At 43.0% G+C, this 26403-nt stretch overlaps 1 protein-coding gene across 4 annotated transcripts in view; it reads right to left on the bottom strand.

Annotated features, from left to right (window-relative positions):
- RER1 (retention in endoplasmic reticulum sorting receptor 1) overlaps window positions 1-26403 on the bottom strand; it is a 560749-nt gene that overhangs the window by 480144 nt on the left and 54202 nt on the right. For 3 of the 4 annotated variants that reach the window (XM_044062997.1, XM_044062998.1, XM_044062996.1), the window contains exon 2: window positions 4627-4714. In XM_044062997.1, the coding sequence (XP_043918932.1) occupies window positions 4627-4707 (81 nt within the window). In that variant the 5' untranslated portion in view covers window positions 4708-4714. Of the gene's footprint in view, window positions 1-4626; window positions 4715-22321; window positions 22327-26403 lie in introns of those variants that run through there. The other variant, XM_044062999.1, reaches the window with a different exon arrangement.

Genomic DNA, 26403 nt, shown 5'->3' on the forward strand with positions numbered 1-26403 from the left:
GTTGCTCCCCACCACAGATCTGATGCATCTGTGTACATTTCCTGCACTGGCAGAGTGGCCAGAAGGGTTATACCTGGGTTGTAATTCACTTGACTCAACGACCAGTGAATCTCTTTGATGCAAGGTAAGAAAGGGATTTTGTACTCCAGAGGATGAGAGTGCTGACTCCAGCAGCTTTCTCATGTGAAGCCTTGCGAATGGTAACATGGGAATGGTAGATGCCATGTGGCCCAGGAGCCTGAGGTACTGCCTGGCAGTTAATTCTGTGGCCTGGAGGTCTGCGAGCAGGTACTGCCTTAAGTTTTCCACCTTTTGAGATAGTAGGAAGGCCTTCATGACATCCATCTGAATCCTGCACCCCAGGAAGACAAGTTTTTTTTTTGGGGGGGGGCAGGTTGGGCTTGGGATAATTTATCTTGAAACCTAGTGCCTGCAGGAGGGAGAGACATGTCTATAGATGGAGTAGGAGGGATTCTTTGCAATCCACCTGAATAAGCAGGTCATTTAAGTAAGGGAAAATTTGAATCCCTTGGGTCCTGCAGAAGGCCACCACTGGTGCCAGGCACTTGGTAAAGACCCTTTGTGCTGCAGAAAGTCCGAAGTGCAAGGCCAAGAATTGATAATGTGAAGAGGCTACAGAGAAACACAGGTATCTCCTGAAACTGGGCCATATGGGGATGTTGAAGGTAGGCATCATTGATGTCAAGGGTGGACATGAACCCCTGAGGAAAGATCAAAGGGAAAAGGGTTTGCAAAGTGATCATGCAAAAAAGTGGGCACTTGCAGGAAAAGATTAAGGTGGGAAAGATCTAGGATTGGTCTCCAGGGACCATCTTTCCTTGGGACTAGGAAGAGCCTGGAATAGAATCCTTTTCCATTTTCTGTCGGGAGGACAGGCTGAATAGTGTCCTGGGCAATGAGGTTGTCTAGAACTGGTTGAAAGAAAGGGAGCTGCACTTTGGGGCGCTGAGGAATACTCTAAGACAAGAATAGTGAGATCCAGGTCATAAAATAACCCTTTAATATTATGGATAAGACCCATGTCTGTAGTGCTGTTTTCTACAAAGGGAGACAGTGAGAGAGCCTTAATGACAGGGAGATGGAGCGCAGGGGTTGCCCTGTCTTGAAATTCAGGCTTCTGTGCTGGAGTCTGGACTGGCTTGGAAGGAGTAGTTTGCTTCCTGGCAGTTTTCCTGGGCCTGGAAGGAGGGGTGGGGCAGTTTTCGAAGGGTAATTCCCATGGAACTTGAGGATAGGAGAAACAAACAGATGCTTAAGGTCTTGTAACTCCATCCCCTTTTGTTGCAGAGTCTTGAATAACTGTAAGGAGTGGAAGTGAAATCTGTATCCTTGGGAAACTATGTTTACAACCCATTTATCTTGGGTAATGAGTTCCCAGCCTTTTGCATGCAGGGCGATCTTTCCCCCTAAAAGAACAGTCAGTCGAGCAAGGCTTGGAAGGTTTAAACTTAAGTCATTGTGACAGTTTACCATAGAGGGGTGTCTTCTTACTCCCAGCTTTGGAAGTGGGAGCCCCCCACTGCTTAGGCCTGTGAGTACCTTGGGACTGAAGTCTGGGTGCTCTGCTGGTTCTGGGTTTGGACTGAGAAGGCCTGGAAGAGGCGGACCAATTCTTAGAAGGCCAGTGCCTACTAAATCTGGGAGGCTGTACTTGCAGGAAATCTTTAACAGTTTGCATAGATTTAACTTTTTCCTCCAGTTAGGAGTGTGGCTTAATGGTTAAGGTGCTTCTCTTACAAACACAAGGTGCAGGGTTTGAATCCTACAAGGGATAATTGGCTAGGCTTAAAATGGCTTGCAAGGGCAGTTAGCCTAGTACTAACCTATGAACCTCTGAACCTATGAACCTACTTCTGCTTTGTTGAAAAACAGGCGGTCTTGGTTTAAGGGAGCATCCAGTAATTCAGCCTTAACATGATCTGGGCAAAGACTGCTCCTTGAGCCAAGCATGCCTTCTAAGTACAGACCCAGTGACAGCAGCCCTGCAAGATGCCTCTAATGAATCAAAACCACATTGCAAAGTATGTTTTCCAACTTATTCAGCAGAATGCATCAAATCCTGTAATTCTTTATTTTCAGCACAGTCAGGAATCAACATCATTTCTTGTTTAAGCAATCCAATAATATGCTGCTAATACTTTAACATATGAAACTGGCAGTTGTCCTAATTGCCAAAGTTGCAGAAGTGTACACCTTTTTACCCCATCTGTCCAGGGTCCACAGTAGGATTTTTAAAAAAGAACTTTTGAGAGTCAGGAACCCTATATAATACCTATCAATTTTCTGGGAGCCAGAGGAAGAGAGTCAAGGGCCAGGCTAGATTCCGAGAAGGCATTATCTACAATGTCCAGTACAAGAGGGATAGCTACAGGCCCATGTTGGTGTAGGAGTAAGAATTCCTTAAGCCTCTTTTTGGAGTCAGAGTAATCCTGGCTTTCCAGCGGAATTGCTCCCTAAGACTATGCAAGGTTTCACCAAAAGAGAAATCCTCTGGAGTGGAAGCAGAGGGCATAGCCCTGAAAGTAGCATCAACACACACACACACACACACACACACACACACACACACACACACACACACACACACACACACAGTAAGCAATGACTAGTGACCTGTGCAACAGAACACACAGTTATTTAAAGCAGACTTTTCCTCACAAAAAGAAAGTGCAGCTAAATGTAATTATAAGGAATGTTTTGTTAGAACAAATATGAGCCTCACAATTCAAAATTCTGAAAAATCAGAGTTGCAGTTGTATACACTTTTCCCCATACCTATCAATTTTCCCATCCTTGGCCCTCTTTCTTTTCCAGAAACTACTTTATAAGAAGGATCAATAGCCTGAATGAAACCCTAAGCCAGATCCAATAAACTACACCTACCCAAAGAAAAACTGAGAGCAGATGCATGCTTGGCTCTCGGTTTCTTTTTGACAAGAAAAACAAGTCCAACTGTGTTACTAATGGCAGCAGAAGCTAGCACAGGGACGAGCACAGCATTCTGACATAATCTTCCCTGTTCACTCTCCCAGGACCAACAAGAGTGGCTCTCCCTTGCCCACTGAGGAGAGCCCAACAGCTGCAGAGGACTTGGTAAGCCACAGTACACAGTGGCTAAGTACTACATCAGAGGGATCTGGGGAAAAGATAAGTGGTCTGAGGTACAAAGGTGTCACCAGTCTGCTGCTGAGGCAAACTGCTAGCCTGGTGTGGTGGCAAAGACTGTTTGCACAATTTTTTTCTTTTTGTGGCCAAAGGATCGACCATAAGACCAATAGCCTACTCCACGGTCAAGCTGAAAAATGGTGCCCATTTCCCAAGGCAGGCAAGCAGCAGTTGCTGGTAAACAGTACCAGTCCACAAAAGTTATAGACAAAAACGCACACACTCTCCTGCGCACACTCTCTCTCTCGTGCACACTCTCTCTCTTTCTCCTGCGCACACACTCTCTCTCTCCTGCACACACACTCTCTCTCTCATGTGCACACTCTCTCTCTCATGTGCACACTCTCTCTCTCATGTGCACACTCTCTCTCTCATGTGCACACTCTCTCTCTCATGTGCACACTCTCTCTCTCTCCTGCGCACACTCTCTCTCTCTCCTGCGCACACTCTCTCACGCACACACACTCTCTTACACTCTCTCTCACGAGCACACACTCCCTCTCTCCTTCTCACACTCTCCCTCTCTCACGCGCACTCTCTCTCTCTCAGGAGCACACTCTCTCTCTCTCACGTGCACACACTATCTCACGCGCACCCTCATGCGCACACTCACTCTCTCATGTGCACACTCATGCACATACTCTCTCACGCGGACACTCTCGCACACTCTCTCACGTGCACACTCTCGTGAGCACACTCTCTCTCAAGCGCACACTCTCACGTGCAGTCTCTCTCGCACGCACTCTCGTGCGCACTCTCAATCTCGTGCGCACACTCTCACGCACACTCTCACTCACACACACACCCTCTCTCCTTCTCACGCGCACACTCTCTATGCGAGTGATCAGAAAACAGCATTACTGGTATGTTATCTAATGACAGATATCGACAATCTATACCCAAACAATAAACAAATCCTAACATAACCCTGTCAACTCTATTAAAAAGCATTTAAAATAAATACTACAAAAAGATGAAAACGCACCTTAAAACAAAACTACCCACAATACACTCCACTTAAAAACCTGCAGAAGCTATCTAAAGCTGTAATTCACATTAACTTGAGAAAAAAATGAAATCTGAGGAAACTAATTAAAAAGTAAACTACTTAAGGAGTTTGGATAAATGGAACATCGCTTTTGCGTAAAACATGAAATATCTTGCTGTATGTTTACAATTTTTCATGCCTATGGATCATCTCAATAACTTGTTTCCTAAAGCTGCAGTACAAGATGTTTGATATAAATAAACCAGAAATTAACAAGTTGCAAAAACATACATATTTAAGTATACTTTGCCTACATTAAAAAAATCCTGTCAAACTTTCTGTAATTAAGCCTGATAAGCTACACTGATCTGTCCTTCATGGGAACTACAAATCCAGAAGGTGCACCTTGACTATCATGGTTACAGTCAACTACAAAGAGATTTGTAACATACCTGTGAAACTTTTGTGAACAATCGTGTGATCGCTGATGGCTTGCCATGGATAGAATCTGCAGCACTGTCCCCTTCTGACATTCTGTACCTGCAAATTCAGAACAGATTTTAAGTGGTGTTTTACTGAATACAGGTAACACTACCATACTTTATGGCAATGGCAGTTTTATAGTAAACTACTTCTGGATTTTAAAATCTCAGAGGCAGCAGTTGACTTCCACTATTTAAAACAAAGAAACTGCACATCTTACTGAAGTTAGAAACAAATTACTTTTCCTATAACATGTTTTTACTCATAAAACATAAGCAAATAACATGAAAAGTAGAATTTTTTTTAACTCTGATTTAACTGAACAGTACTCAAATTACTTAAAGCTTTACTTTCATAAGAGAAAGAAACAGGGTCTAAGAAATGCCACTTCCTGAGCATGCCAAGTGACACAGGAAACAAAAGCCATTACTCTGTTTGTGACAATTTTAGGCTTTGCTAGTCATGCTCTACTGAGCAGATTCACCACAGCAAAGCAAATGTCATCTCTACTAAGCAACAGTCAGCTATTTTTTTCCCTTAAAAAGCGATTACGTTTTAAAACTATAACCATTCTGAATATTATACATAATATGCACACAAGCTACATAAACATGTTAACACTTATTCTAGCAAACTGCCACTATATTCCAAGCCTATTTTTGTCTGAACTGAGACAGACTTTCATGAAGTGTTGTACAGTACAAATCCAAGCACAATACCCAGATCAAAGTTATTAGGACCCATCACTAGACCAAGGCTTGGGGGTGGCATCTAGGCCATATACTTGATACAGTTGGACTCATCCTAAAATAGCTGCATGGAGGCCCCTCAAGGTGAAGGATGGGATGTAGGGGACAGTTCCACACAGACGAGCACGAACAAAGACAACTGATTCAGGAAATCTAGAACCTGATAAAAGAAAATGTCTTTAGGGACATGATGGTGGAGAAGTCGTCCAAGACTGCACAACTGAGAGACAGATGCAGCTGGGCTCTGTGCCTGCAACACCATGTGAACTCGTTAAAAAAGTTAACTACTCTTCAACTCTGGAGTTGCTCTTTAGAGATGTACATAAATGATATTATCTGGAGTAGGTGTACTAATCACTTACAGTATTCGTAACATATGGGTTTTCATCTGCTGATGTTGTCAGGGTGTACACATCTGATGCACGACCTCAAGTCTGTATGCGTTTGGGTATATACGGACATACGTATGAGTACTTCAGACTACCTCCAAGTCATCTGCTTGGAGATAAGTTTGGAAAGTGGTGAGCTAGAAGGGGTGTGGCTCTAAAAAGTAAGTAAATTTCCTCTTAAAGCATTCTATTAGGAGACAACTTACAGCAGAGCGAAAGTGAAAAATGGGAGCAAAAGAAGGAGAGAAAGTTCTTACAAAACTTAACTATGTCCCGACTGAAATCATTGTTGCAGTATTCTTTAACAATTCCCAGAGCTGAAGGACAGAGAGAAGACGGAGGTTGGCTAAAGGCAGGATGAACTGTCCAGGAGACTAGACAGGACAGCCCGAGCAAAGGCAGCCCTGGATACTGAAAAGTCAGCAATCTTGTAATGCTTGGTGAATGTGGGCAGAGAAGACAAGGTGGCCACTTCTAAGATGGACCTGGCATCTACCCCCTTGTGGAATGCCCCACTGGAGGCCACCACACTAGTAGAATGTGCTCTTGGGCAAGCAGGCAATAGTTTCACATATTTTATGCAACAGAGAAACAGCCTTACATATCCAAGATGCCTTACATATCCAAGATGCAATGGCTTGCTTACAGAAACGATGGCCCAGTTTGGAATCCATGAATGAGACAAAAAAAATTGTCAGTTTTTCCGACAGTTTTTTTTTTTTTTTTTGTGTCCAAGTAATAACCTTAGCTGCCTTTGAACATCTAGTGGGTGGAGAATGTGTTTCCCTTTGTTTTGGGGATTAGGGAAAAAGGTAGGCAGGTGGATGGCCTGGTTGAGGGGCATCTTATTCAGTACCTTAGGCAAGAATGATGGACTGTACCAGACAGTCACCCTGTTCCTTGTGGAAAATGAAAAAGGGTGGAATAGCCATAAGAACCTAAAGTTTTTCCAGGTGCAGAATTTTAAAGTAGCAGAAGGTGATGGCTCAAAAGGGGGTCAAAGTTATTTTTTTCAGTACAACTGATATCCTAGGGAAGAGGACTAGGCATCCTAGGTGGCTTAAGGTGTAGGACACCCCTCAAGCAAAGTTTGACCTCCATCCTGGACATGAGAAGAGGATCAAGAGGCAAACAGGCTTTAATGGCAGTCAGATGGGCTTTAATGGAAGAGAAGGCCAGACCAGAGTGTAATAATTTGTAGAGATATTTGAGGACAGCAGGAATATCTGTTAAGAATGGGTCCTGGCTGTGCTTGAAGCACCAAAACGAAAGTCTTTTCCAGGTACTTGCATATTATTGCAACCAGATTTCCTGTGTCGGATAATTCGTTATGTTTGGACGGAAATATTTAAGTTAACCTGAAAAGGGGTTTGTAAAGTAGCAATTACTGTATGCTTTTAAACCCTTTCAGTGTACTTTGTAAGATGTATGCAATTGCAAGTCATGCACCTTACAAACTTTGTTGCTTTGACGTTTTTTTTAACATCTGTTGGGCTCTTCATAGTAAAGGATGTGTTAGGAACATATTCGGCCTTATTAGCCAGCAGTGAGATTCAGTATTTTAAGAAGTAACAAGATGTGTTATGCATTTTTCTGAAGGAAATTAAGTCTGAAAGTCAACTTATGTCACTATATATATATGAACTCAGTCCTCTGAGATTTGCTTGAAATCCACAAATTCTATACAGAACAAACCAAAAAATATGAGGCAAAAATCTGGACAGTTGAGAGGTATGCATGACACTACAGACATGATGAATTGGGTGTACAGAACACTTTAAATTGCTTGCAACTGGTGTGAGTATGCATATGTGATCAGGAAGCAATTTTTTTATCTTCACTGTCACCAGCGGAAAAAATAAGCCGAAATATTAAACATTTTAATGTTTTTCTATGAAAGACGAAGTCATTGTCAATAAAATGCAATGAAGTGTGCAAACCATTATCCTACAGTATGCACTTATTTTTGACACATTTCATATTTGTGTATTACAACTCCAGTTTCCTTGCTGGTGCTGTACTGCAAACTTTTGTAGAAATCATTGGGTTTGAAGAGATAAAGGAAAACACTGGACTGTAATAACAAAATACAGAATACCAATTGATGTGGTTACACAAAATGTCCAGTCCAGTGCTGTCTATTATCACCTGAAACAGTTGCTGCCACTACATGTGATAAAGTAAAGAAGTTTGCCATTCTTCTTCTTCCAGTATCCTAAACTAATGTGAGAGAATACTAATCAAGACTTTACACAACCTTTTTTAGGTTAGCACACACAGTTTGCGGAAAACATTAGAAATTATAACGAATTATGCAACGTGGGAAATCTGGTTGTGATAATACACAAGTACCCTTTTCCCCTTGGCTGTATACAATTTGCTGGTGGTAGGTTTTCTGGCTTCCTATAGAACCTGTACCACCACCTCAGAAACAGGTGTCAAAGAATAAAAACCTTATCGTTCACAAAGTTAGAGAGACGCTAGATATGGATGGAGAAGCAGACCTTGCTGCTGAGTGAGCAGGTTTGGCAACAATGATATTTTCCAACAATTTCCCTTGGACAAGACACCAATTTTGTCTTGGCCAGAAGGGGTCCACCAATAAGTTTGTGTCTTCCTTCTGCACTTTTTCAAGGATCTTTGGGAGTAGTGGCCGGGGGGGCAGTAAATATGAACCTCCCTAACCACTGGAAAGAAAAGGCATCTGTCTTCTAATCTGAGGGTGAGGGGGATTCCTTGTGAATAACTATGGAAGCTGGTGTTCTCTGGAGAAGCAAAAAGGTATACCTGTGGTGTTCCCTACTGATATCTTATAGTTTGTTCAGGGTCCATTCATGAGGGTCCCCCAAGGACCTGCTTAAGGAGTCTGCCAGCACATTCTTCTATGAGGGAATGTATGCAGCTGTCAGAGCAATGCCTATTTGTATTGCTAGGTGTCATGCCTCTTGTGCTAGTCTGCACAGTGGATAAGCTTGTGTGCCTCCGTTTGTTCAGACACCACACAACTGTTGTGTTGAGGCTTCCACAGATGACAGAATATATGCAATACTTGCAGAAAGGCTTTCATTCTTTCAGGTTGATGTATTCTTTCAGGATAGGAAAGACATTTCCCTTGTACTCTGCATCCTGTCCAAGACCCCCATGCTCTGTCCAAAGCACGTGTGTGAAGAACTTAGTTGCATGGAGCTAGGGTAAAAAGAAGGCCCGGGTGGAGTTTGACCTCTCTCTCCCACCACAGTAATTCCTTTTTAAGGCAAGGTAATAGGGAGATTAGGATATCCAGGGATGGGAATGTTGACACCACACTGAGTTCAGAAATCAAAAGAATTTTCCACATAATGTAGTCTGGCCAAAGGAACAACTGGAATGGACACAGAGTAGGAGGTTTTTTGAAAAAGGTGGCCAAACTGAGGATTTTTTTCCTGAGGAAAGAAGGCAAGTATTCTGTGAGTGTATATATTTCGCAACCCAGAAAAAAAAGGGTCCTAAGTGGGTGGGAGATGGGATTTACTTGAACTGGACTATGACCCCTAGGATGGATAGGAGAAAAAACATGAAATTTACATGCCTGAGGAGGGAGTCTATGGACAAAGCTTGAAATCAGCACACTGCCCAGCTAAGAGAAAATCTGAAAGCTATCACTTGAGCTAGGCACTTTGTAAAAACTCTTGGTGCTGTAGAAAGCCCAAAAGGCAAAGCAGTAAACTGAAAATGCAATGAGCCAGTGAGAAATCTCAAGAATTTCCTGCAAGAAGGTCAAATAGGAATGTGGAAGTAGGCATTCTTCATGTCGAGTGACACATGGAAAGCTTGAAGAATGGCAGAAGGGTATGCAGAGAACATATCTTGAAAGTGGGTACCTTTTAGAAAAGTATTTAGAAGACAGTGATCCAAAATGGGTCTCCACTGTCCTTCCTGGGCACCAGAAAGATTCTAGAATAGAACTCTTTTCCTATAAAGGGAGGTGTCACTCTTTCTACAGTGCTTTTATCTGACAAATCCTGAATGACAGGGTTGAGCAAAGGGGCAAGGCCTTTAGACAGGGGATGCTTTCCATGACATGGTATAGTCTTCTTTGATGACAGTCAGGACCAATTTGTCAGTGGTTACTACTTCCCAGAAATTAAAAGGAGACCTCCCAGAAAGTGATTCCCTATGTGGAATATCTGATAATCTCTTTCTGTGTGTTTGTCTTTATTTCTGAGTGCAGGAAGTGGACTTAGCTGGGTAGTTCCTGTGGTATCTAGGGACTGTAAAAGTAAAATTTGCCTACAGTCCCTTCATGGTCTTAACCTGCTCTTCTAACACTGAACAGTTTTGCAGCTTCAGGTCTTTATCTAGTGGACAGTCTAAGATTTTACTTTTGATGTCCTCAGGGATGGGTTATGCAAACAAGCATAACATCTTATGACTGAACCCGTGGCTGAAGCCCTGGAAGAGGCATCTACAGCATAATAGCTGCATTTAATGTTTTTACTAGGAATCCGAGTTGCTTGAGAGAGTCATCTCTGCATTTGCTGCTTAGATTCTGCAGATTGTGGGTATGACATGACCTTATTCAGAGACTGCAGAACAGATGGCAAGTATTTAATCATTTGCATCTAGTAGAGGATAGCTCTCAACGCAAGGGTGGTAGAGGTGTGTAGACCAAATTCCACTTATCCATAGCCCTACTATCCTTGTCAGTAGGGAGAGCATTGACTGGGAAGAACTTTAGACAGCTTGTCCAAGAATAACGAAACAGCAGCTAAGTCAGTCACAGGGCTCTTAGAGATTATTTTAGTTCATTAGCCACCTTGTAGAATCTGTCCGGTCTTTTAGGTGCCTGCGATTGAGAATCAGGAGTTGAAGATACAGACTGAAAGGCATTCTGATATGTATTTAGTACTGGAGGGACTGGAGTGCCCATTTCCAAGAGAATAATATATATTTTGAACATTTAAGAAGATTTGTTTAGATTGTCATTCAAAATGTCTCACTATGTTCTGGATGGTTCCCCAAAGGAAGCCATCTCAGTAAGGGAGTCAGGGGACAGGGGAACTGCTCAAAGGAATAATCCAGGGAGTGATAAGAATCCAGATCCTGTTCTTCATTAAAAGGGAATTCTTGACTCTCTTTGTGGTGTGACCTATGACAACTGTGACACAAAGGAAAGATGTTTCAGGGCCATGACTGCCTTAAATAAGCACTGGAAAAAGTTCCATTGTTTTTCTTTGGAGGTTGTAGGGAAAGTCACGCCTAGTTTTTTGTTTTTTCTTTCTAGGTTTGATGTCTGCCTGAATTAGTCTCAAGGGGTCAGAAACTTGGCACACTTCTATCAAGAGTACCAAGAAACTCTTCCTGGACGAGAATTTGGGGCATTTCATGTGGGTTCTCTGAAATTATAAGATGTGGTTTGCCCAAGGTGTCCACCACCTGTGAAGCCTCAAGAGGCATACTGGCCTCTAATGGGGTCTTGGTAGCGGGCAGCTAAGACAGTGTCTGACTAACCATGGGTTCTGTAAATTTAGTGGGTGCGTCTGATTCAGAGAAACACTATTTTGGCCTGGGCCAAGTATTTTGGATTCAGTTTCAAGGAATGTGTCCTGGGAGGAAAGCCTCGACAAGTTTTAGGAACAAACAACTGGCAAATGGTGCAGGTTCTTAGTCATGTTCCAGGCCTAAACAAAAAAAAGACACGGTGTACAAGTCCTTGTATGGGATCTGCCAACCGGCCCGCACTTACACCACCTAGCTGACAACTAATAAGTGATCTACACAAAGTATTTGAAAAAGCAAAGTTCCCCAATGGGGCACTTATCTGAAGTGTGATAAAGCAAAGCAACAGAACCAACAGCTCAACAAAGATCAGTTGGATGGATGCATGACTTGCGTACAGTTAGCAGAGAGATAGTCTGGGGTACTCATACATATGTCAGCCTATATACCCTGACATATATGCACTGAAGTTACAAATCTGACATACTCCCTTGGGAAGGTAAAGCTTTGGTACTCTGGTCTACATCGGCGGACAAAAACCCATATGTGAAGAATACTGCAACAGTGATTTCAGTCAGTACCCCCGCCCTTTGGGGATATGTGACATGGCCTTAGTCTCACATTCTTAACAGTGTTCAGCTGGTCCCTCCAGCACCAAGGCAGTTAATAAGGCCCAGGTCCTCAAATCTTCAATATCCTACAGCATACAGTATCTCAGGGAAAACTATACCACAGCTAGGGATGCAGACAGACAGAACATATAAAAGGCATCAATCAGTGAGGCAGAAACAGATAATGGTAAAAGAAGAGTAAAAACAAACTGCAGTGGTTCCCTCACAACCTGTGTAGGATATCAGCAGTGAGGGAAACAAAAGAAGGTGGCTTTCTAGATAATGCTTGTGAAGGGTTGTTCTGCGTCAACTGAAGAAGAGTACCACATCAACAGTAGAAGAGGTGGTGTCAAAGCGTTCTGGCAAACGATCTTTTGCTTCAGAAGAAGGCAGCCATTGATTGACCAGAGCTAAATAAGGGTGAGGAGGTGCTGAACACAACAGGGGAGCTGCTCTAGGGAAGAGTACAGAATACAACAATAAACACCTTAAATTAGGTGGACATGGCAAAAGAACATGAAGAGGGATAAATATCTGACTGCATCCCAGATGAACAAGGTCAGACTAAAAACTCGCTCCTACAGGCACCCAGCTGCCACTCTTGGATCATGATACAGAATATTTCCAAATTTCATTTTTTTGATGTTGAAACATTTAATCAGATAAGACTGATCTGAAAAATGTTCATGAGATTTAACACTGATTTTTGCAAGAATCTGTAATGAAGAGAGCATTTCACAAGCTATGGAAATGGCCATATAACCATGGCCAATTTACTTGGGTTGAAGACTTTACCCAAAACAATGCATTTGATTTGCCAATTTTAATTACCCCTTGCAGTAACTTTTATATGATAGATGTATTTAATAGACAATGATTACTGAACATGCAAATTTATTTACAGAAGTGATAAAAACAGTAGTGAAATATTTTAGGCACTACAAAACAAAAAAAAAACAATAGAACTAATCCAAACTAGTATAGTAAGAGTCAAACTGGTTGGCATCTTAGTGTGGGAATTGTTCTTTTTTTGTCAAAACATTTTCAAAAGTACAGAATTTACATATATGTTAATATCGACTAAACATTTAGCATATGCAGCCAATAAGTTAAAATGAGTGGGTCATACATCTTGTTATATCCTCACGTGTTGCTTTTTCTACTAAAAAAAACATCTGGGAAGTTGCATTTACGTACTTACGACGACCTTATTGACAGCAGATGGAAGAAAAAAAAAAGAAGGTTTTATTCTAGCACATATTAAAACATCCTGAGGCTAGGTTCATGTTTATGGGTATTGGCAGGCTCTAACCAACATGGTCACAACAGATTATCAGACAGTATGACTTGCCATTATAAAAAAAGATGGATTAAACAAATATTTCTAAATTCATTCATTTACATGTGATCGTAAGTTGGTTCAAACTTTGAGGTTCTTTAAGATAATGTGACAATGCACCAGATACTATATTTATTTAAATTTGTAATTCTATTGATTATGCATGAGATGTCAGCCTGGTCTGGATAATCTATTACAATTAATACTGCAACTTTAAATACACTTAACTGTGCTATGAAATTAGTTCCACACGCACTTCAAATTCAGCTATCAGCTCTTGGTTTACATCAGTCTGAAGGTGTATACATAACACCAAAAGCAGAGAGTTTTTCCTTGCTGGAATGCTACTGTTGCTCCAAAATAAGCTTATGATGAAAAATTTCCTGCACATAATGTTCATGAAGAATAAAAAACAAACTGAACTTGTGCTCCTTTGGGGCAAACTGCATCTTTTCTTACTATGTGGTGCTGCTGGGTGGTCTGCATTTATTTATTTAACATTTGTTAACCAGGTTAGTCCATCTGAGCCAATGGCCCGTTTTCAGTGGAGACCCAAGGAGAAAAGCTCCAGCTTTTCAGGTGTTGACATGCAAACAAGAATAACGAGGCAGGCTTGTGCAGTTCTTTGTGGCCATTTTCTGACTGGTGACCCTGGGGCTTCAGCAGCCCAGGCAAGGAAGAAAACAAAATAAAATGTAATCCTGCTCGCTCTCAGGAAAGGGATGTGGGAGTGTACAGGAAGCATGGTTTTAGGTCACAATTCCCACTGAAGACCAGGGATCAGTCACAGACCACCAGTCTGCCCAAGCAGAGGCATTAAAACTGTGCTACCACAGCAGGGGTGGGCCACATCTCCCCTGATACCCAGCCATTGTACAGTACCAGAGATGTGCACTCATTATGCTGTGGAAGAAGAAGTTTAATTCTCCCATAGCAACTTGTAAAATACACCCAGCTGGCCATACTCTTTTTCAGGTCACCATACATATTACGACCTGCACAGTCAGGAGGCTGTCCTGATCAGGACAGATTATGCATGCACAGAGAAGGTACCTACCTAAAGTATGCCCTAATGATGCACTAACTCTGGGAAAGAATGAAGCAATGGGGAACACAAATGATCCAATATCAAAAATGCCAAGGGGAGCGGGGCTAATGGACATGCTATATCCTATCAGTTTAGTCGCAACACTCTGCATAAAGCCATTTACTCACTATATTGCTGGTATGACATAACAAGAGGACAAAAACAGAAAACCAGACCTCTAGACAAATTAGCAACTGGAGAGGAAAGCTGGGCAGTATGTTAACAAGGATGAATCTGCTCATTCAAATATGTACATAATTTATCCTGCATCGAAGTGGCCCGTACTCAAACTGCAGAACACAGTCCAAAGCTCATCTTGCTGGGGCCATCTCCCTTCTGGGAACTCTCTTCTGACTGCTGTGTTCACAAAGGAAGATCTAGACAGATATTAACCCAGCTTATAATGCCTTGCAAACACATTATTTGAAGACCAAGCAGCTGATTAATCAAATGTTACATTATGAAAGAAGGTCTAAGAGGCAACCACTTCTCTACTAGAATGGTCCTCAAGCTCGGACAGCAAAGGCTTACTACTGTACTTTATTAAATTCCTAAAAAAAATAAAGTCAGTCAACCACTCAGCTAGTACAATCTCACACACTTTTCAATAAAGTTTTTACTTTTAAGACAAGAACATGACCAACTTTGAATCTCTTCTGCATAATTTAGTTTTAAAGGAAAGACTGGGAGTTTCACTATGAACATCCTTGTAGTGTAATGAATTCTTGCCTCTAATAGAAAACCAAGGGAAAATAATGGAAGGTGCATTGCCTGACAAGTTAGGATTCAGTTATCTCTGACATGAAAGGAGGATTCCTTAGCAAGAAAACTATTCTCTAACTACAAGAGCAGTTTAAAACTGTTACATGACTGCATTTCTTTTTGGATTTTCTACATTTAAGGTTTGGTTGGATATTTCCATTACGTTTTGATTCTGGTCTTATTACAGCTTGTTGTATTTTAAATTTTGATTTACTGCAAAGTTTTTTTCTTGAAGTCTTAAAAGTGGCTGGCTAGAGCCAGTAAGGAAACATTCCTTTTGCATTCATTAACTGAATAGGAATTAGATCTAGCTAATTAGTGGGAGGAGCTCTGAAACAGTTTTCCTACTTAAAGGGCAACAGATGGGATTCTACTATTAAACGCTCAACTTCTCTATCCTTTTTCTCCCTATTTACTGTCCTTGCTATGAATAAACAGTACAGCATTTTGAAATATTTTAAATCTACTGTTTCTCTCCACTAGAACAGTACCTTACTGTACTGTGGTGGTTTAACTTTCAAAAAACTTTTATCCCACCCTGGAAAAGCTTACTGCAGTCTCCAATTCAGTGATGTCATCAAGGCCACTGAATACAGGTAGTTTTCTGCCCAATTCCCTCCCCAAACTGACATCACAATGACAGTCCTAAAAACCCACCCATGATGTGACGTCACATCTCCCAAACCCACCCATGCCGTGACGTCACAGCTCCCAGGTCCTTCCGCTACCCATACAGAAAGCAAAGGCTAGAACAAGGAAACAATACACGAGTCAAGTCTCCTGCTATGAGCTGTCAATCACAGCAGGTAACCGCTCAAATTACCCTTACCACTTTGACAGCTACGGAAGTTAAGCATGAAGGGGGATGGGAGATGGGTCAAAGTAGTACAATTCAAGCTTTACAAAAGACTTCGGTTTAGCCATTCTAAAAAGCAGCAGCAGTAACAAGCACTTTGAAAGTCTGTTCTGTGGCATTTGCACTGTTGGCAACTGGACACCGTGAAAACTTCACTGCCAATCAATCTGCGGACCACTGATCCACTGTGGCGACCCCTAACCAGGAAAAGCCGAAAGACATTGCTATTGAATGGCATGAAATGTTACTTAAAAACTAAATGAAAGACAGCAGTGTATGAATGTAAAATCAATGCAGTGACAGGAGCTTTAGGAAAAATAGAAAGGCCTGCAGGATGTAACTTTTTACAGACTACTGTACTGTGGGATACCTAGAGGCAGAGTAAACAATCAGAATTACTTCAAGATGCCAGACCCCATATGGTCAGACTCAAATTAAATACAAAAACAGTTAAAAACGTGTAAATAGTCCCAGAGTGGTGTTAAAATCAAACCATTATAAAATAATCATGTTTTGACTCTGGGTGCGGTTCTCCTTCAAGGTATTCACTTGTTTTCCTCTTCAACTACAAGAGCTCAGGAGTTTAAAACTGTTTGACTACATTAACTTTTGGATTTTTCCCCATCCACCCACTTCTTCTTGTGCTTTTAAACTTGGTGGCTTTTTAGCAGTCTGTCCATCCTGTAAATTAGGGTTTGCAAGCCCCTCCCAGTGCTATTTCTGCTGGACAACGATACCGCAAACTGATAAGGCACTCCCATTAGACTCAAAACTCAAGTTAACCTCAGTTTCATATCGTCCCATTTCAAATAGTGCACACTGTAATATTCAGTGTTAATCTGAACTGTGTTGTTCTTTCCATTTTTCCTTATTTTAACCAAAAGTCAGCCGTTTGTATTTTAACTTGTTCTGTGACCTTACTCTTGTGGTATCCCTCACAGTAGTAGAAGGACTTAGGTTCATAGACTGGTACTAGGCTATCAGCCCTAGGGCCTATACAAGCCTAGCCATAACAATTCCCTGGCTATTTCTTCCCACACTATTTACTTCCTTGGACCCCTGTCTAGCAGAGCGACTGACGTGATCCCCGGGGTGAATTTCCTTTCTCCCATCCAATCATCAAGGTTCCTTTTGAAGAGGGCCAAAGAGGCACTCTGCTCGACATGTATGGGCAATCCATTCCAGAGTCTGGGGAGTATCTGGGTCAGGAACCCATCCCTCCAGCATATTTAGTTTATTGTGATGACAAGGTTTAGATCCCTGGAGCGTGTGGCTCTGAGGGATTGAGATTTCTTTAAGTGTAGCATGTCCAACAGCTCTAGGTTTGACATGGCCTTGTATGTTAAGCAGAGATCGCCACTGAGCAGACGATATGCGAGTTGCTGCAGGCTGTGAGCCCCATTTATTACATTTCTACTACTTTTTTTACTGGTTTGTATTTTACTTGGTGGGTGCAGCCTAGTCTTTTAGTATAACTCACAATAGTGAAAAAATTGTAAATTGCTGCAAGATCCGAGCCTCATTTATAACAATTCTACTGCATTTTTCTGCTTGTAATTTATTTGGTCTGGGACCTTTGTCTTGTAGTCTCACAATAGTGAATTGCTGCAGAATCTGAACCTTATTTGTATATACACATACACACACACACAGTCCCATCAGTCTGACCAGCCTGATCTGCAAGGCCATAGAATGTATCATCATGAAACTTATAAAGACATTGGCAACCTTCAAACACTGGACCCCACCCAGTTTGGGTTCGTGAAGGGCCAAGCATGTCGCCTGAACCTGATGGACTTCTTTGAATCAGTCTCCAGAGCAGGGTAAGGTAGTCCACACAGCCTATCTGGACCTTGCCAAGGCCTTAAACAGCACCCCCTACTCTGGAATCATAGATAAACTTACGAAGCTGGGCATAAATCCCTATGGCACTCGATGGGTTGCCAATTGGCTTACTGACAGAACCCACACTGTAAAAGTAGCAGACTCCAAACCCAGCTCCATTCAAGTGACAAGTGAGATCCTCAGGGTTCAGTCCTGGGACCGCTCTAGTTTGGCATCTACTTCTCTGAAGTACAGGCCAACACTAAGGGACTCTGGCTAACAAAGTTCGCAGATGACTACAAACTGGGAGCCATTACTGAATCCCCAAATGATGTGGATATTCTACAAAAGGGCCTTAAAGAAACAGATGCTTGGTGCCAGAGCCATGGGCTCAAGCTCAATGCCAAGAAGTGTACAGTTATCCCCTTTGGGAAAAACCATGTACCCATGAATTACCACATAGGTGGCAGTACGCTAAACACCAAAAGTGTGATAAGAGACTTAGGAACACAGGTGGACAGTGGTCTCACCTTCGATAACCACATCGCTACAAAAGTCAGGAAATCCTTCTATGTGGCACACCTCATCACTAAGGGCTTTTCATCCAGAAAAAAAATGAGGTCATTGTCCTACTGTACTCATCCCTCATTAGACCCATCATAGAGTACAATGTCCCATTTGGCATGTACCTCACAAGACATCTGCAACAACTGGAAAGGCCACTGAAACACCTCACTAAAAGAATCACAGGCCTAAAGCAGATGCTGACCGATTAAAAAAATACAGCTATGCACTGTCGCATATCGTCTACTCACAGGCTATCTCTGCTTAACATACAAGGTCATGTCAAACCCAGAGCTGTTGAACATGCTATACAAAGAAATCCCAATCCATCACAGCCACACGCTCCAGAGACCTAAACCTGGTCATCACAATGAAAAAACATGTTGGAGGGATAAGTTCCTGACCCAGAGACTCCCCATACTCTGGAATAGACTGCCCATACATGTCAGGCAGAGTGCCTCCTTGGCCCTCTTCAAAAGGAACCCTGACGACTGGATGGGAGATAGGAAATTTACCCCAGGGATCATGTCAGTCGCCCTGCTGGACAGGGCACCAGGGAAGTAAATACTGTGGGAAGAAACAGCCAGGGAACTGTTATGGCTAGACTTGTATAGGCCCTAGGGGCAATAGCATAGTACCAACCTATATTATATATACAAAAATGTATACATGCACACCACAAGCGTGCGCACACACCCAGAGTACAGCCCCTCGTAGATCACAAATGACAACAGAAAAAACAAACAAAACACAAATAAGATCCATGGCTATGGATGTGCACTTTCCTACTGCCTCTGTAGCCGGCCTGGTGGAAATGGCCATCCTGAGACAAAGTAGCAATTGTCTCGTTTAGTGACAGCCACCTTATTCTTAAGCAGACTGACACAGTATGCGAGAGATGTAGTTAGATTATGTCTTTGGAGGCAGAGCTCTCGCGTACACACATTAATATATCCAAACAGGCTTCCAGTCACACCCCCACGCACCACCTACTCTGGGTTCCTATCAGCAGACCGAAGACGCATGTTTTCGAATGCATCTTGGTCAAACTGACAAAACTGAAACTACAAAATGCAGCATGTAAGCGAATTCTTTCCCTGGGAAAGAATTCGCTTGGCCGCTTTGGTACTTTGGCGTTTTCGGCACTGTAGTGCGGTCTCGGAGTTAGTATATTTAGGTAAGGGGGTGTGGGGGACAGCCCCCCACTTAATCTCATGTTTTAATGTGCTTTCCTTTTTTTTTTGGTTGGAACAACGATTTATTTCCCACATGCAATCACGACAATGCACCACAAGTACCAGTATAGCTCTGCTACACTTCATGTGAGCGTTAATGACCTGAGCTGTACCTCTGTGGACTATATGGAGAGACACGACAGAAATCTCAGACTGTGTGTCCCAGGCAGTCACTGAGCAGCATTCTGCCTTCACCAAAGACTATACCACAGTATAAAGAGAAGATGGACTTTAATAGTTGGCTTTGTTACTGGTGTCATTCTAAGGGTTTTCCAGTATTTGTCAGCTTAGGAAGATAGACAGTCAGACCACGCTGCTTTTATCCACCTCTACAGTGCCTTTTATAGGCAATGCCAATCTGATAAACCTTCCAACACAGTAAATTCTATGCATGATAAAGTGTTACTACTCAAGGTTACGAGTCTCAACAAGAAACTCTACTGCCTGGAAGTGCTATTCATCCTGAAGAGTGATGACATCTGTGCAGTTACTGAAACATGTCTTGAAGTTGTAGAAAACACCCCATTAGTATAAGTCTGCAATTTCTTCCAAAGATTTAGACCAGCTGTGGTACAAGAAGTGACAAGAAACTGGGGTTTATCTACATAAAAATAAGCACATCCAAGACTGTCAAACAATAAGACATGTTGAGCTGCTATATGTACAACTAACCTTAGGTGAAGTCCCATACCACATCTTTGATAGCTGTAGGTCCCCCACCTATGGCCCAGTATAACCATGCTACACATTTAATTGTACTGGAGTCACTGACAATTCAGCCCAGCACCATATTCATGAATGATTTAAACTATCCCACAATAACGTGGGATACATACACAGCCACTGATGTACAGGCTGAAAGATCCCTGGATTTTGTCAATACAAAAACCCAGGGACAGCTAGTCTGTACGCAAACTAGGGGTGCAAATATCATGGAACTGGTACTCACAAATATAATGAAATGTTGCCCCCCCCCCACCAAGCAATGTCTTCACTGGTCAGAGCAGATCACAAAGTGGTCAGCCTTGAAATAAAGGCTGAACTTCCAGAACCTTTAAAAACTTTTAAAAGGCGCACTACCCTATATTAAGCAATGGTATAGCTAAATTCCAAGCACCCCCCCCCCCCCAAACTCAGAACACGGTGGCCTATGCAGAAATGCTTATGGAGACCATGTAAATGCATGTGAATAACTGCAGAGAAACAACAGAACAAAACTGAAATAAACTTTAGGACAAACTTCGAAAACAAGCCCCCTTGGTGGACTCCCCCACTATAAATATGATGTGGAACAAAGAAAATTGTGGCCAAAAACTGGAAAGGCGATGGCCAAAAAACAAAACCTCCCTATTTAGTCTCAACAAGAAACTCTGGGGACAAAGTCCACCAAAGCCAACTTTGAGGCAAAAATAGCCTCCGAGGCTAAGGATAACCATAACACATTTCTCAGTTACATAAGAACACCCAACAATGTGCTGAACTAATAGCAAATGGAACTTCCTATACTAAACCAGGGGATAGAGCAGATTTGCTGGCAGATAAATTTAGCATTAATTTCACCCCTCCCTCGTTTCTCCCCAAACTATACAGGTCTTCACTTTGCTCTCCAGACCTAAAAACACTGCATCAATGGGTCCTGATAATATCCCAAGATGCCTCCTAAACAGCCTGAAACATGACCTGTCAGGCCCACTAGAATTGCTATTGAACCACAGCCTTCTTCCCAAGGAATGAAGGACTGCAACTGTCATCCCTCTACACAAGGGGGAAGATCACTAGACTCAGAAATTTGACTAGTCTTGTATGCAAGGCCATGGAAAGAATTATAGTGGACCAGATAAACCAAGACATAGGAGATCTTCAAACAATGGATCTATCCCAGTTCGATTTTGATAAGGGCAGATCATGTCTAATAAACAAGGTGGATGTCAAGAAGGTCACTAGAGCCTTGGACAAGGGCAAGACAAATAATGCCTACAGTGACCTGGCAAATGCATTTGACATAACTCAACATGGATAACACAGACAAACTCACAAACTTAGGTGTAAATCCCAACGTCACCCACTAGATAGTCAAATGGCTCACATTCAGGACACACAAAGTTAGGATGGTGGAATCATCATCCACCAAGAGGCCCATCACTAGTAGAGTTCCACAGGGCTCGGCACTGGGACCTCTACATTTGCCTCTAGTTCAAAGTATATGCCAAAGGAGAGGGCCTCTGGGTGACCAAATCTGCTAATGACTGCAAACTAGGTGCAATCGGTGAATCCCCCCAGGGATGTAGACATCCTCCAAGAGGGTCTGACAGACAAATAACTTGGTGCAAGAACCATGGCCTAAAACTTAATGCAAAGAAAAAAAACTACTACCACTGAAAATTACAACACTGATAACAGCCTCCAAGAAGGGACCCTGCAGTAAGGGACTTGGGAACTCAGGTAGGCCGTAACGTGAACTTTGATCATGACATATCCATGGTAGTGAGAATTAAGTGGTATGACATAAAAAGGGCATGGCATCCAGATCTATGGAGACCATAGTCCCATTATACTCAGTCCTCATTAGGAACAATAGAGTACAATGTAGCCTTCAGCATGAACCTGACCAGGGATTAACAACACCTGAAGCTGTCACAGAGGTCTCTTACTAAAACACAGACAATTCTTCTTCTTCTTTCGGCTTTTACCGGTTAGGGATCGCCACAGTGGATCACCTGTCCACTCATGATTGGCAGTGGAGTTTTATGGTGTTGAGTTGCCAGCCCACCACCCAACCTTCCACAGTAGGCACACACACACACGCACTCCTGCCTAGGGCCAATTTGAAGTGTCCAATCCACTGACAGCATGTCTTTGGGATGTGGGAGGAAACCAGAGCACCCGGAGGAAACCCACGCCACAGGGAGGACATGCAGACTCTGCACAAAAGGCACCCCAGCCGAGGATCGTACCGGAGAACCTCTTGCTGTGAGGTGGCAACGCTAACTGCTGCACCACCATGGCCGCCCGACACTATTTCCTACAGACTACTGAGTGATAATTATGCTTGATCTGCAAGGCATTCTAAGATCCAGCCCTGCTGGATCTGCTACATTTGCAAAGCTAACAGCACTAGAATTAAGAACTAAACCTTGTTATGTGTCTAAGAGATTACCCTTCTCTGGAAGAGACTCTCCATTTGTGTGAAACGGAGCTCTTCCTTAAGCCTATTAAAACTCAGTTTGGGCCAGTGGATGGGAAATCACAAATTCACCCCGGTTTGTTGCTTGTGGACCTTATGGACAGGGCAGTCTGTGGATGCCCTAAGGCACGGGCATATACCAAAGTCATTCTAGCCCATGAACACTGATAATTGGGAAAAATCTGGTATGAATGGCTAATCTTAAAAAGGCTCTACAGTCGTTAGCATAGTAATCTCCTACGACCCTTAAAATATACCAAACAAAGGGAATACACAGATAAGACCTGCAACTCGAACACTTCTGGCTAAAGTTATGGCACTAAGAAGAATTTTCAAAGACAAATCAAATCTACCACAGATGCCAGTTCAAAAGTACAGAGAACTTTAAACTTTTTAATCCCACAAGGAAAAATGGATCGAAAAAATGTAATCATAAGAAAGACTTTACACACTTTTCAAAGATGTCAATAACATGGAATGAGAATGTTGACGGAAATGGAATGAAGCAAGGTGTATTTTTGTGAAGGAATACTAGAGACCAGTGTCAATCTGTGACAAGTAGCCCAAGAACGACAGCACAGAAGCAGTATAAGATTCAGTCATTATGACGACGTCCAAATGCAAAGAAATCCACTTGCTTTTAGGTGCATGTCTGTACTGCCTTTGGTTCTGCAAAAACTTGAGGATATGAGCTACCCTGGATGGAGATGGAAGGATCTCCGTTTGTTAATAAAACTGAAGAACCACATGCTAAATGTTAGAGGGAGACCTGGATTCAAACATCTGAAGGGAATGGATAGCAGGTTTCTGAATGGATGAAAGCAAAGAGGTTTATCCCAAAGATGAGACCTTAGCAAAGGGAACCAAACTTTATGGAGGCAAAAAAAGGGGGCTATGAGAATGACAAATGTCTTGGAGGTCTAAAGAGCACATCCACTCTCCTTAGGACACGTGGAAGGATGGACTCCAAAAGGGCTATCCCAAAAAAATTCTTCTTTAATGAACTGGATAAGGTTATTATAATCTAGATTTAGAAGTTATGTACTCACCATAACGTTCCATCTGAGTAGGTGACTTCATTCGGATGCAACCTGTGGGTATCGGATCCGAGCCGGCAATTCAAAAGCTTAGGCTCCGAGCTCCTAGCTCCTCCCTCTTACCCATAACCCCTTGCCAAGCCCTGACTGACCTCAGATTGAGTTTGCCTCAAAATACTGACCACAGTATACTAAAACAGCATAAATACTCGCACTATAAAGGTCAGGGGGATGGAGGGGGGGATGGTTGCATCCGAATGAAGTCACCTACTCAGATGGAACGTTATGGTGAGTACATAACTTCTAAATCTGAAGTAGGCAGACTTCATTCGTCTGCAACCTGTGGGACAGAGTCCCTAGCTACCTGAATCTTGGGCCGTCATGGAAGGATGTTCCGAGCACCGCTGAGCCAAAGGATGCTCTTCCTCTAGAAACAATATCCACCTTGTAATGAGAAATAAAAGTATGAGGCGCGGCCCAAGTAGCTGCCGAGCAGATATCATCCAACGAAACACGGGACTTAAAGGCGGCTGACGAGAAACTGCCCTAGTAGAATGAGCCGTAACCCTCTGAGGAGCAGGTCTGCCTGAAGTGTCATATGCCTGCAGAATGCAATTAGCAATCCATTTAGATAGAGTGACTTTAGACACTGCTTTACCCAGAGCAAATTTAGCAAAGGAGACGAACAGCTGATCTGATTTCCTGTGGCCAGCTGTCCTGTTAATATAAAAACGTAATTGTCTATGAACATCCAATGAATGCAATTTGTATTCTCCTTTGTTTGAATACTTGGGAAAAAAACAGGCAAATTGATTGACTGGTTAATATTGGATTCAGAAGAGACCTTCGGAAGAAAAGATGGATTGGTCCTGAGGCACACCCTATCAGGGAAGAAAGAAAGATAAGGTGGTTTGACACATAGAGCCTGAAGCTCAGACACCCTTCTGGCTGAAGTGATAGCTACCAGAAAGGCAGTCTTCCAGGAAAGGAATTTTAAATCAGCAGAAGCTGCAGGCTCGAAGGGAGGAGCAGTAAGGGCCTGCAGGACTAAAGACAAGTCCCAAGGCGGTACAACCTCCTTGACTGGAGGCCTTAACAAAAAAACTCCTTTGAGAAAGGTTTTGCATAATTTCACTGTCATAAGGGGAGCTGTGTCCTGGCCAATGTGATAATGCGAGATAGCCGCCAATTGTACCTTAATCGTGGAAGAACTGGCCCCTTGATGAAAGAGGTCTGTTAGAAAATCTAGCACCGCAGAGATAGGTGCTGAAAAAGGATCCACAGTTCTCTGTCCTGCCCATATAGAGAACCTCTTCCATTTACTCCGATAAACCTGTCTGGTGGAAGGTTTATGAGCAGCCACCAAAATGGCTTTGACCGGTGAAGAGATACCGGGAGTCCTAATTAAGGTTGGAATTGGAGCAGCCAAGCTGTCAACTTCAGGGTCCGCAGATTGGGAACTGGCATTCCCAGAGGGTGAGAGATGAGATCCGAATTGGATCCAGAATCCATGGTGGATTGATTTTGTGAGACCATACGAAGGGGAACCAAGGTTGTCGAGGCCAGAATGGGGCAATGAGAATCATTCTGCTCCCCAAACTGTTGGCTTTCTGCAGAAACCTCTGCATCAGAGGAAGTGGAGGGTAGGCATAAAGGAGACCGGGAGGCCAAGCATGCACCAGAGCATCCTCGAACTCCTGGTGGGGAAGCAGAGCGAAGAAATTGTCGCATTTGGCGTTTGAGGGAGAAGCAAAAGATCGCAACAGGGTTGCCCCCAAGCGGCAAAAATCTTCTTCGCTACTTGAAGATTGAGGGACCACTCGTGTGGAGAAAGGATGGTGCGACTGAGCTTGTCCGCAAGGATGTTGGACTTTCCCGGAATGTGCGTTGCTATCAGAAAGCGTTTGGTGGAAATTGCCCATTCCCAGACTCTCATGGCCTCTCGACAAACGGGGTAAGACCTGGTTCCTCCCTGCTTGTTGATATACCAGACTACGGACATGTTGTCTGTCTGAATCGCAATAGTCCCTGTAGGAAGAACGTGGTGAAGTGCTTGCAACGCTAGGAGCACCGCCTCATTTCCAGGACATTTATATGCAATGACGTCTCTGTGGGATTCCACGTGCCTTGGACACTCTTTCCCGCAGAATGCCCCCCCCACCCGAGGCAAGAAGCGTCCGTGGTCACTCTGGCTCCGGGAAATGCAGCGCAAAAGGGTCTTCCTGCTAGGGGCTCTGGAGAAAGAAGCCACCACAGAAGGGAGTCCCTGCACGCTCTGCTGACCGCAATCGGAGCGTTTAGAGACGAACAAAGAGGAGACCACTGAACTTGAAGGGTCCATTGAAGAACCCGCATGCGTAAACGGGCATGAATTAGAAGCGGGATAGCTGCCGCCATAGAACCTAGGGCCCTCAGGACCGAAGCTGCAGTTGGAGAAGGTTGAAGGATTGCTGTCACATGACACCTCAGGCTGACGATACGGTCTGGGGTGAGGAAGGCTCGCATTGATCTGGTGTCTAGTCTTCCTCCTATGAAATCTATAATTTGAGTTGGATTCAGAAAAGATTTCTCCCAGTTGATCGTGATGCCCAGCCTTGGTGCTAGTTGAAGGAAGTAATCCCTGGCTGAGCA

This window comes from Protopterus annectens, chromosome 2.part1 (assembly GCF_019279795.1).
Source record: "Protopterus annectens isolate FY-2018-M chromosome 2.part1, PAN1.0, whole genome shotgun sequence".
Classification (NCBI taxonomy): domain Eukaryota; kingdom Metazoa; phylum Chordata; order Ceratodontiformes; family Protopteridae; genus Protopterus; species Protopterus annectens.